General features: G+C 40.3%; 1 protein-coding gene across 5 annotated transcripts in view; it reads left to right on the forward strand.

The window, feature by feature from the left end:
* Positions 1 to 12,052, forward strand: part of rap1gds1 (RAP1, GTP-GDP dissociation stimulator 1) — a 68,713-nt gene that overhangs the window by 26,424 nt on the left and 30,237 nt on the right. For 4 of the 5 annotated variants that reach the window (XR_003598138.1, XR_003598139.1, XR_003598140.1 and 1 more), the window contains exon 5: positions 6,429 to 6,575. The exons of the other annotated variant lie outside the window; for it this stretch is intronic. Coding sequence is in view for 1 of the 4 variants with exons in the window: in XM_028038304.1 (XP_027894105.1) it covers positions 6,429 to 6,575 (147 nt within the window). In the remaining 3 variants the exon portion in view is untranslated. The remainder of the gene's footprint in view (positions 1 to 6,428; positions 6,576 to 12,052) is intronic. 5 annotated transcript variants of the gene reach the window in all.

Consider the following 12,052-nt stretch of genomic DNA (forward strand, 5'->3'; position numbering starts at 1 on the left):
CTTGAACGTTACTCTCGCAGATGGAATCTGCGGCTGGTTGGGGTCCCTGAGAACGACCAGGAGAACATCAGAAACAAAGTAATTCTGATCTGCCAGAAAACCATCGCTAATGATAACATAAACGAGGCAGACGGAATCGACATCGTTCACAGGCTTGGGAAAAGTGATCACAGCAAGAAGACGGCGCGCAACATTATTATCCAGTTTCTGTCTCTACGGCGAGAGACGTCCTCTGAAGAGACGTCCTCTGGAGAGCCGCCAAGAAGTCCAAGTCCCTGTTGGACAACAACATGCGCTTCGCAGAGGACCTAACAGTGGAGGACCGGGAAAAACAACGCCTCCTCTGGCCATCTGTACAGGAGGCGCAGGGCAAGATGGCCTACTTCACCGCTGGACGAGCCTTCATCAACGGCAGTGAGATCAACTCTAACTCTAACTCACCCAACAGCTACCTGAAAGATTTTATGGGTAAATTTGATGTCTTAGACATTTTTAGGGAAAAATTTCCTACACATAAATTATTTACATAATTACCAAAGACCTTTCTAAAAAGTCCCGTATTGACTTCTGGCTGGTATCAAAGCAAGTTGATTGCTGCTGTTTGTATTGATACACACCCTGCTCATTTCTCTGACCATAAAATAGTCACTATAAGCCTTTCACTCTCGATGCCTGGCATTCCTAGAGCTGTCTGTTGGAAGATGAACAACAGTCTTCTCTCATATGAGGATGTTACTGAAATGAACAGATCCCTGATTAAGTCCCGTTGGGAGGAAAGCCTGTAGACATAACTCCTTTAGTCCTTTTTGGGAACTGTTAAAATACGAGATAGGAAAATTCATGAGATCCTTCAGTAGTAACCTTGCAAAAAAGAGAAGGCAAGAGGAAGAAAGTCTTTGCTCTCAGATAGCTTCTTTATCCAGGATTAGCCATGATAACCTTAATGATGATGACCTATCTCTCCTTGGTGAATGTCAAACTAAACTTCATGAAATATATAAACAGAAGGCTCGAGGCGCGTTTGTCAGGTCTAGAGCGAAATGCTTGGAGGAAGGGGAGCAGCGTTCTTCTAAACTTCATAATACTTTAGACACACTTAAAGTTAATGACAAGATAGTATCAGACCATAAAACCCTTGGATCATTTTGTTCCAATTGTTACAACAATCTCTATTCCTCTGAATACTCAGATGAAAAAGCTTCTTTACTGATTGACTCGTGACAATTGTAAAGTTATATCTGAGGCTGATAACAAAATGTGTGATGCTAACCACACTCTACAGGAAGTAGAAGAGGCTATTTTAAGTCTTAAAAACAACAAATCATCAGGTACTGATGGGCTGTCAAATGAGCTTTATAAGAAATTTGTAAAAGAACTTAGTCCCTTTATTCTCAGCACTCTTTCAGAAAGTATTGGTCATGGAGAATTGCCTCCTACTTAACACAAGGCCTTATTACTTTGATCCTAAAGGCTGGCAAAGACAAATTACTCATTGACAACTGCATACCTATTTGCTTACTGAACAATGACTATAAAGTTTTTGCTGTTATTTTGGCCAGAAGAAATAAACAAACCCTCAGTTCTTTATTAATGAATCTCAATCAGGCTTCATGTCCCACAGAGACATCATAAACAACCTAAGACTTGCACTGGATCTACTAGACTATTCAGAACTAATAAATGATGACAGTTTTATTTTGTTTTTAGAGTTTTTTAAAGCTTTTGACTCTCTACAGCAGGGGTCACCAACCTTTTTGAGACTGGGAGCTACTTCACGGGTACAGAGTAACACGAAGGGCTACTTGTTTGATACACACATAAATGTTCTTGGCTCAGCCTTTATAACAAGAGTATATATGATTACATGCTGCCTGATCATATTAATGTTAGGGACTACTGACAATAGTTATCAGTAATAATTTACCATGACAGCTATGCTATTGCTATTATGTGATCAGAAGTTCTTAGTTCAGAGTTTTAAGCTTGATTCCCTTTTGGAGCTTTTTTGTGTGATTCTAAATTGCCCACAAGTGACTGAGAGTATGGATTGTTGCAGCTGTACAGCTGTACACACTGAGATTTTCTTTAAATAAAAAAAAGAAAAGAAAAGTTAATGTATTTTTTATTATCCAAACCTCTTTACTATTAGCAAAATTGTGGAGAGACGAAAAAGTTAATTTGTGCCAAAACATCTTGTATGTAGCGCACATCAGTCTGAGTCTGTGGGGGTGGGCACGCCAAAGCCTATCTTATTGGTCAGTTTACTTTTTCTGTGAGCTAAAAATGATGAGTGGGGTTTGAATCTCCCATAGTTCTAAGATTCCGCCTGAGCTTCCTACAGTGTGTGCAGTTATATTCATAAATGCAAAATTTCTGGCAAAAAGCCTCTATTTTATCTGTTTTTATCTGAATTACAACACTATGTAGTAACTATACAGACCTCTACCAATTCCAAAGCTGTAAAGACTCTTGAAGCCCTGAAATTCTTTAACTGTATTCCCTGAAACACTCTTGTCTCTGTTTGTGCTCCTTGTATTAGACTTTCTATTGTTTTTATTCCTTGTAACCCCTGGCATTTTTCCTTTTGGTTTTTTTTCTTCGTTTTTCCGCATTCTATAGATTGTATTGACTTTTTGATGCAATAAAAAAAGAGACATTAACTGAAGAGGAATCAGATGAACTAGTCTAGTTCCGAAGAGAAACGGCGCTGGGTCAATAATTTGAATGAGGTAATTTGCGAAACTTATTATAAAACTATTGCCACAAAAGGTTGTACCCACAAATTTATTCCCCACCCCCAATCAGACTATTCTTTTACATGTGATGTAACATGAACAACTGAACAAATCCTCAATAGAGCACAATATTAGTTGGATAGCAAATTACGCTATGAAAAAATGAGTTAGAGCTCAAGCTCCGCAAACAGAAGATACTGACAATGAATGAGCCATATGACTGTTGGCTATATTCTAGCAACCTATTTCTGTTAATGACAGAGAACATATTATAACAGAACAACAAACTGTAAACTCAACAGGATCGGGATGAACTTTAAACTAGCAGGTGGAGCATCATGTGGCGGAGGGAGGGAAGATCTCACTGCTGTTGATGAAGGCTCGTCCAGAGGTGAAATAGGCCATCTTGCCCTGCGCCTCCTGTACTGATGGCCAGAGGAGGCGTTGTTTTTCCCGGTCCTCCACTGTCAGGTCCTCTGCGAAGCCCATGTTGTTGTCCAACAGGGACTTGGACTTCTTGGCGGCTCTTCAGAGGACGTCTCTCACCGTAGAGACAGAAATTTGATAATAATGTTGCGCGCCGTCTTCTTGCTGTGATCACTTTTCCCAAGCCTGTGAACGATGTTGATTCCGTCTGCCATGTTTATGTTATCATTAGCGATGGTTTTCTGGCAGATCAGAATTACTTTGTTTCTGATGTTCTCCTGGTCGTTCTCAGGGACCCCAACCAGCCGCAGATTCCATCTGCGAGAGTAGTGTTCAAGCTCCATCATGCGGTTCTCCACGGTCCTCAGCCGCTCCTCCCCTTTTTTAGCTTTAGCATCCACCTCCATTACTTTCTTTTTAATATCAATCAATTCTTCAGAGACAAAGTCAATAGTTTTCTTAAGCCACGCAATTTGTAATGTTACCATGCTCTCGAGTGCGTCCACCCGGGCATTGACGATGGCAGAGTCTGGTAACATGTCATCTGGGTCATCAGTAGCTCCATTTTTATAAGAGTGGATTTTACTGGGATATCAGGCGAGAGTGAAAAGTCCCCGACATTCATAACTCCGACAGTAGAATCACCAGTAGAGATTTTATGCAAATCAATGTTTACACTGTTCATGTTGGACGACTTATGATCTTTTCTCTTGTTTTCCTATCTCTGCATGATTGTGATAAGGACTGAGATGCCAAACTAGACAGATATGTTTAGATTATGGCTTTAAGTACAGGTTTTAGCGGAGCTTTAGAATGGAAGCCTTACCGAGACGCCATCTCGGCTCCCCCCTCGCTTTGTTGTGAAGTGTCTTTAACTGCTGATTCCCTCCGTATTTCTCCCCCTGTCAGTTATGTTGATATTTTGTAACTTTAGTGTCAATTTCCACATCAGCCACTGCGCTTAAGACAGAGCTTAGTCTCCTCTTACTGCACTAACCTAGTTTTCAGCTCCGATGAGTGCTGATAAGTTGTCTTTTTAGCCGCTTAACTTCACGTCCAACTTAGCTAGGGTTGGTGGCGTCAACTGAAGAAGCCTTCTTATGTTCACTAACGGTCAACCATCCCCAGTTCTGCTGGCCCTGCTCAGCAACCAGAACCATCTGACTTACTTTACTGTCCTTCCTTTTCAAATAGCGACACTTTGCTTTTCCCTAATTAAAGGCGTATAAAGTTTTGTTGTTCTTCTTTTGACCAAAAAAGGTCTGAGTTAACTCCCACTCTCCGGGGAAACTCAACCGACGCTCCTAGTTGCCACACCTTCTTCACCAATCATTCTTGTCTTCCCTTCAGTTACTGTCTCATTCATGGTTTGCCTCAAACTCTCACTGTCACCATGTTTATTTTTTTCCGCGCAGTGTGATTGGTAGAAAATTTTCAGGTTGGGAGGGAAGAGGGACTAGTAACGCATTCATGGGGTGTCGGACAAATGTTACTTGCAGTGAATTTGACGGTGAACATTTATTTTGTGAAGGACAATTTATACTTGATGGTTGCGACATAGCCATTTTAACTATCGTAATTTGAAAATATCGTGATACATTGAGTACACTCGATACATCACCCAGCCCCAATTTCAAGGCAATAAATTACAAAATCAAATTTCATTTGAAGTCATATTTGAAGTATTCAGCATTTTTTTAACAACTGACGGCAACATAGTTGCTTGATTGTGCTATCCACCTTATTCCTGGGAGGCTTACTGGGGAAACGATTATGGGTCTTACTTCCGGCGCCCACCGGAAGTAGCAGTATTTCATTGTAATTTGTAGGGTTTTTTGCTAATCTATTTTTATGATAGAGGTTACAACTCTCTTTTCGGTTGTAATACAATACTTAGTGAAACTTGTTTACGGACAATCCATCTGCTATCAGAGAGCTGCTCAGTACAGAGAATCGTAGTTATGACTTTAATCGTGGAGAGCCACAGGAGCACGATCGTTAAGTTTTGTAATGGAATGATTGTGACTTAGCAACGCTGCTCCTCTGAAGAACTCGGTAATAAAGATAAGAGCAGAGAAGCTGGTCAGAGATCTGAGCTGCTGTTTTGCGGTGACAGTGTAAAACACCGGAACTACATAATATCAGCTTGTGTGATGTGAATTTTATTTTTTGCTTGAATTTAAAAGATAATAAAGTTCATGATGAGAGTCTCATATCTGAGTTTATTTAATCGAGGTTTTCTGTTGCTGAGTGACGCTGCAAATCAGTGGAGAAATTACCTCAGCTGCTGCGCTCCAGACCGTAATACAGAGAATCTCCCCACTGGACTAGAACCGAACCAAACTGAATCACACATTAACCTGTTATAGAGAGCAATTTGCCACTGGAAAGGGTACGATGCCCTTGTGGAGCTCGGGTAACTGTTGTGCTGTTCGTAGCTGTACTCTAATAATTTGACCAAGTTTAGTTTGTGGCTTCAGGAGCAATGTGTCTTGAACGTGCTCCCAAAACAAAACGGCAGTGTATCTGTGATAAGTGGTAGTTTACATCACCTACCGACAGATAAGGAAACAAAAAGAATTTGGCTAAAAATTCTAAACTTGAAGAGAGAACCCACAATGTTTTACATGTGATCATTTCATTGTGTGGACAAAACGCAACATAAGAAAACCTGCATCTGCAGCAACTGAGTCAGTGAAGTAGGTAAATATGCTAGTGCGGGTTATTTGCGGCCATTTCTTCAAGTCGCCATCCCACCCCTCAACAGCTTCAGGTAGTGGTAAAACAATATTGCCACATTTAAGCTGTGATAGCTGGAGCTCGAGCATATTTCATAGCCTAAAAACTCTGTGGAAAGCCGGTTAGCGAGTTGCTAACATGTAAACAAATGGCGGTTCCAGTTTGCGGCGGAAGTCACGCCCATAAATCACGCAAAGCCTCATGGGGGCTATGAATAAGGTGGATAATATGGCACTGTGTGGCTGGAAAACACATAATACTGCCCCTTTAAATCAGGGCTCTGTCCTTTTCTCTGTGTCACCATACAGCCTGTTGGAATTTGTTTTGCTGAATTTCTGAATAAACCCAAATCGAATTTACTCAGCAAAACCAAGCAGAAAGTTAAGTTTAACTCTTAGCTTATATTCATCAGTACTGTGACTACTGCCTGTTTTGGATTTTGTTGTGACTTCTGTGTAAGCTATCAGCTGTGGTTGTTTGTTCTCTGCTTTACGGCTGATTTCTGTCCCGGCCTCTCTTGTTTTTCAGATGAGGGCAGGAATGCAGTACACCTGGCAGGAGGGGCTCAGATAGTAGCTGAACACATTAAGTCCCTCTCCCAAAATACTGATCCGGAAAAAGAGAGACTCTTGGCTGTCTTTTGTGGCATGCTGATGAACTATAGCAATGATAATGGTAATGACCATCTTCCTCCCCCAAAGACTTTATACTCATCTCAACTAATCAGTGGGCGTTCTCTTTCTTCTTCTCAGTCGGTAGATGTTGAACTTAATCTCTGCTTCTCTAATTCAGGCTCATCTGTTCCCTTCTTTCTGTCACATCTTCTTGCTTTTCTATCATCTTCACCGAGGTAATCTAAAATCATTAACATCATCGTTCATCGTAGCAGTACCTTCCTCCCATCTCTTAGCCAGATGGGACTTTAGAGAGTGTGCTGTGACTCAGCTGCTAGAGCGTCCTCATCAGTTATATAGCTTTTTAGCTATTTTAGTAACACAGCTCAAGGGAGCATCAGTCTGTTAGTCTATCACCCTTGTGTATAGCGAGATGGCTAACATGTTTAGGGGCCCTGCCACTTGAATCATTTTATTTCCCAGAACCAGCAGCAGATTGGGCTTTAATGAATGACATGACTCCAGATTTTCCACCACACGAGCTCCACTGCTTTGGAAGAACTGGCGCTTAGCAGTAAGACTGTTCCTGTCTGCCATCCAGTAACAGCTTTTGTCAGGAACTATATGCAAACGTGTAGCTAAAACGCTTGTTGATGCTAACTTTGGTGTGAGCCGATATTTTACTGTCGGTGACAGTGATGCAGTGGGTTATGGGTTATTGGCCATAACAGTAAAAAAGTTATATCGGATTTAAATATCAGCCCAAATTTTTATATCCCATTAAAATAATTTTAGGTATTTTGTTAAAAGTCCTGTTTTTTAACACACATACAACCTGTAAATTTTATCTGCCATTATTTATCTATAATCCATTCCCTAACATTCTTGTATATTCTGTATAATCTGTGCATATAGCTCCCATATTTATATTTATTTTTATACACAATATCTATATCTCTTGCTATAACCCCTTATAGTCCATACATACATAGTCTTGTACATCTGTAAATAAATATTTATATCTTGTAGAGCACTTCTGGATAGATGCAAACTACATCTCGTTGCTTGTACTTGTGACAGTGCAATGACAATAAAGTTGAATTCTATTCTATTCTATATATAAAAGTCCTGTTTTTTCTCTGCCTAGATCTGGCCCTGAAATGATTATTATTTCATCATCCAGTGAATGTAGCTGTTTTCACTTTGAGAAATTGATCTTGTCTATCTTCAGAAAGCTCTGAAGATCAGCCACTGTTCCCTTTGTTTTGCTGTGGTAGAGGGCTGACTGACAGACCAGCCCACTGGATCTGCTCTGATGCTGTTAATCGCAGCCATCCCGCCTTTGTTAGCTTTGTTTGTAAATCGATGAAAGGCCAGAAAGCTGCAATTAATTCACCCCTATTTCCTTCTCACTTGTGATCAGAAATGCAGGTTGGAGCAATGAGACATCCAAATTTAGCCTTAACAGTGGGTGACAGAGAGGTTTTTAGTCATGTAATGACGAGGCTTTAAGATAGAACCCATCTGAGGAACCAGTTGGAGCCGGCTCTGGCTCCAGCTGTGGGTTAGCACTAGAATCAGTTCGGTGGAAAAACGCTTGTGACTTGTTTGTTGCTGTTTTACAAAACTGCAACATTTTATTTTTTTAAGAGTTATTCTTAAATTAAACGCTAATTGTTGAGCTCTAGAACTTCTGAAAAGCATCTGCTGCTGCTTCCTTATAGTCTGCCAGCTCTTTCATACTTCCTAAATCCTTTATCATCCTAAGCAGTCTCGAAAATTGTGGAATTTCATTAGATCATTTTCCAACTCTGGATATTGTAAGTGGGAAATAAGTTCCCTTACTTTATTGCATATTCCATTATGGAAAAATATCAGAATCAAAAGTTTAAGAAATAAATGGAGTTTTACATTGTGTCCTACTCATTAATCACTGTGGTTTTTACATAACCAGCAGATTAGCATTCAAAAATAATGTTTCACCACCTATTTTAGTCTTTTACCTCTGGGATTAAAACTGGCCCCAAAGTACTTGAATTGGTTTTAGTGTACACACAATATGGTTTAAAGTTATTTGTAATTTATCTTGAGTAGTTCATTCCACATTTCTCTGTTATGGTTTCTAACTGATCTATTTTTGTCAGATGTAAATGTAAAAAGAACTAAACAAATAAAGCATGCTGGTTTTCCAACTTTAGGCAGCAGAGGATCTTTTGGTTTGCAAAATGTGAGCTAACTTCCAAAACTTACTCCCAGCTTTGTAACACCATAAAGTGAAATCTAGGACTGGTAAAGTCATGGCAACCAGAGAAACCTTAACCTGTTACCTTTAAGCGCAAAGGTAACAGGTTTGACTCATAAGTTTCCTCATAAGTGTTTTCTTCCATCAATGTGGCACTTGACTTCCAAACTAACCTATGTATTAATTTAAGGAAAACTCCAATCAGAGACAGGTAAGCACCAGGTTTTCCTACCTGGCCTCCAATAAAGATGACCAGATGTAAGTCATGGGGTTCAATTGGACAGAAACAATATATAGAATACAAGTGGTAACATGTGTTATCAAAACAAAATGAACCTTACTGGGTCCAAAGGATATTCCTTACGGTGCTGGGAAAAGTTTTTACCTATTCAAACAGATTTCTTCTGTCACATTTGCATGTTTCAGTTCATCAAGCAAAGTGTAACATCAAAGAAAATTAGCCTGAATAAATACAGAAGCCATCCAGTTGAACCTGGCTTTATGTTAAAAGTAATTGCCCCCTGAACTGGTCGTGTCTTCAACAAATGTCCTTAAGTGTTTGTGAAGTCTGAAACATGGCTGTAGAGGAATCCTGGCCCACTCTATTTTGTTTTAATTCAGGCATATTGGAGAGCTTTTCAGATTGAATATAACATTTAAACTAGTCTATGCAATAGGTTCTTTGATGGATTTAACTAGACCAGACTTTGACTAAGCTCCTCTCAAATCCCTTTTTGTTTATTTTTTACTGTTCGAAAGAGGACTTACTGGTATACCTTGGATCATTGTCCTGCTGCATAACTTAAATTGCCCTGGAACTTATGGTTATAATCTGATGGCTGGAGATTCTCCTTTAGAATTTTCTAGAATTGAAGCAGCAGAATTGAATTGAAGCAGAGCTGTTCCAATCACTTCCATCCAACTCCAGTGTGGCACCAAGTTGATGAAATTTCCTTACTACTAAATATTTTACAATTAGGTAAGTGGGAACAACAGGATTCAGCAATGAAATGGGAGGCCACTCAAAATTACAGCAAGGCCAGCAGATGTGTTGTGTAGAAGTCATCAACTTTCTGCAAAGTCAACAGCTGCAGATGTAGCACTACTTAATGTACTAAGGGACTAGATGGCATATGATATCAGAAGAAATTCATCTACTGGAGCTGTTGTCAGTAATCAATAAAAACAATACAAAAGAATAACTGCTGTCAATACCAGGTATTTTAAAGAAGGGAAAATTAATACCACAAGACACAAAACATACATAGAACCCAAAAAATAAATACAAAATACACAGTACTGCCGTAAAATTTCCATATACATGTGCACAAAAGTCCTAAATTTCTCCACCGGTCAGCACAGTGAATGACTGACACACATTTGAAAAGTCCATGGTTTTTGAGGTCAAAATGTCCAAGCGCAATTCGTTTCCAATGGAGAAGAGATAAATAATGGATTGTGTGTCTGTATGGTGAGATGGAGGGGGAAATACTACAGACCATCAGCCTCCTAAAGGACCAGTATGGAGTGAATTTCAGGTTTTCCTGGCCCCAGCCAGTTGTCAGAAGCTCGCCATCCTTTAATGTCCAAGCGCAATTGGCCAAGGGTCACCTGGCCAATTCCATATACAGTTCAGTGCAAGATAACTTCATGGCTCCAAGCTCACTGGGTATTCTGATCTGTAGCTCCTTTGTCTCCAGCTCTCCCCCTCACACCTGACTGGGAAAGCTGGAGCATGCCTGACTAACCACTTCAGATGCAGTGATTCGCTGAATGCACCATGTGACTATGTAGCTATGTAACTGACTGTCATTCTAACCCAGTAGTTCCCAAAGATTTTCTTCTGGGTCCCACCAGTGGCCCAGATTTTCTGGGCTCCCCTATGGATTACAATCCCCCCCCGCAAAAAAAAATCAACTGGGCACACACATCGTTCAACCAGACATAAACCTATACACATATTTTGTTTTCAAACTCCACTGAAGTTTATTTCACGCTTCAGGTTGCAACAAAACACACTACAAACCATCTTTACAGTGAAACACTTGACTGTTTTTTTTTGTTTTGTTTTTTTTCATTCATCCATGCTGCTTCCCCTGCCCCCCCTGCAATGGCACTGCGCCCCCCCTAGGGGGCACGCCCCACACTTTGGGAACCACTGCTCTAACCATAGAGCAGCAAAGGCGGGATTAAGGGCAGTTTTTACTCTGTATTACACAGACCTCCAAATTTATGTGGTTTTCAGATTAGCTCAAGAACTGCATAGAGAGCTGAATGAATGAGGTTTTATGTTCAAGCAGCTGCACCTCAGCCTTGCATCACCAGGGGCAATGTGAAGCCTGGATGGGGAGGTGTAGAGCATGTTTCCCTGGACTATATAGCAGTGGACATGTTCTTCGGAGTGATGAATCATACTGCCGAGGGTTTGAAAGAATAGTACTTGCTTGACTCCATTGTCAGGTGTAAAGTTTGGTGGAGAGAGGGACCAGGAATGTGGTGTTGGGCTGTTTTAGCAGTTAGATTTGTTCCTTCAGTTGCAGTGATAGAACTCTTAATGCTTCAGCATACCAAGACATTTGAAGAACTTTGAGTGAACAGTTTGGAGACAGTTTCCTCATGTCCCAGTGTGGTTGAGCACCAGTCCACTTAGCAAGGCCCATAAGCATATGGATGATCTAGTAGTTTTGTGTGGGAAAACTTGACTGGCCTGCAAAGAGTTCAGTGTTTGACCACACAAATTTGCTTTCAGAAGGATGGTCAAAATTTCCCATCAACGCTTTTGAGCCTTGTGAAAATTAAGAATTGAAGTAGTTTTAGCAGCAAAGGATGCGCTAACCTCACATCAAACCCTGTGATTTAAGAATGAGACTTCATGTGTTTGTGATTCTGACTATATATTCAGTAGTTCAGTGCATGTTTTTTTCTGCCACGTCACAATTCCACTCTACTTTGTGTTGATTGCTTAAAATCGACAGACATTTGAGGTTTAGTGAGACAAAATGGGAAAACGTTGGAGAAGGAGGAGGGATACTTTTGAAAGGATTTATCTATGGGTCCATGTCCTGGACTGGATGGTGTGTTTGAGTACTATGTACTCTAAGTACATAGAGTACATGTACTCTGGGCTCCCCTATGGATGACAATAAACTCCAAATGTTACTGCTGCAGGCAGAAATCGCATTTCAGTTTGTTTAGTTTATTCTGTACTTATAGAGTACTCATAGTACGCATAGAGGACTACTTTCACCATTTTCACTAACAAAGGGAGGTTATATGTGGAAAGTGAGTACATTAAG

The sequence above is a fragment of the Xiphophorus couchianus genome, chromosome 14, assembly GCF_001444195.1.
Source record: "Xiphophorus couchianus chromosome 14, X_couchianus-1.0, whole genome shotgun sequence".
In the NCBI taxonomy this organism is placed as follows: domain Eukaryota; kingdom Metazoa; phylum Chordata; class Actinopteri; order Cyprinodontiformes; family Poeciliidae; genus Xiphophorus; species Xiphophorus couchianus.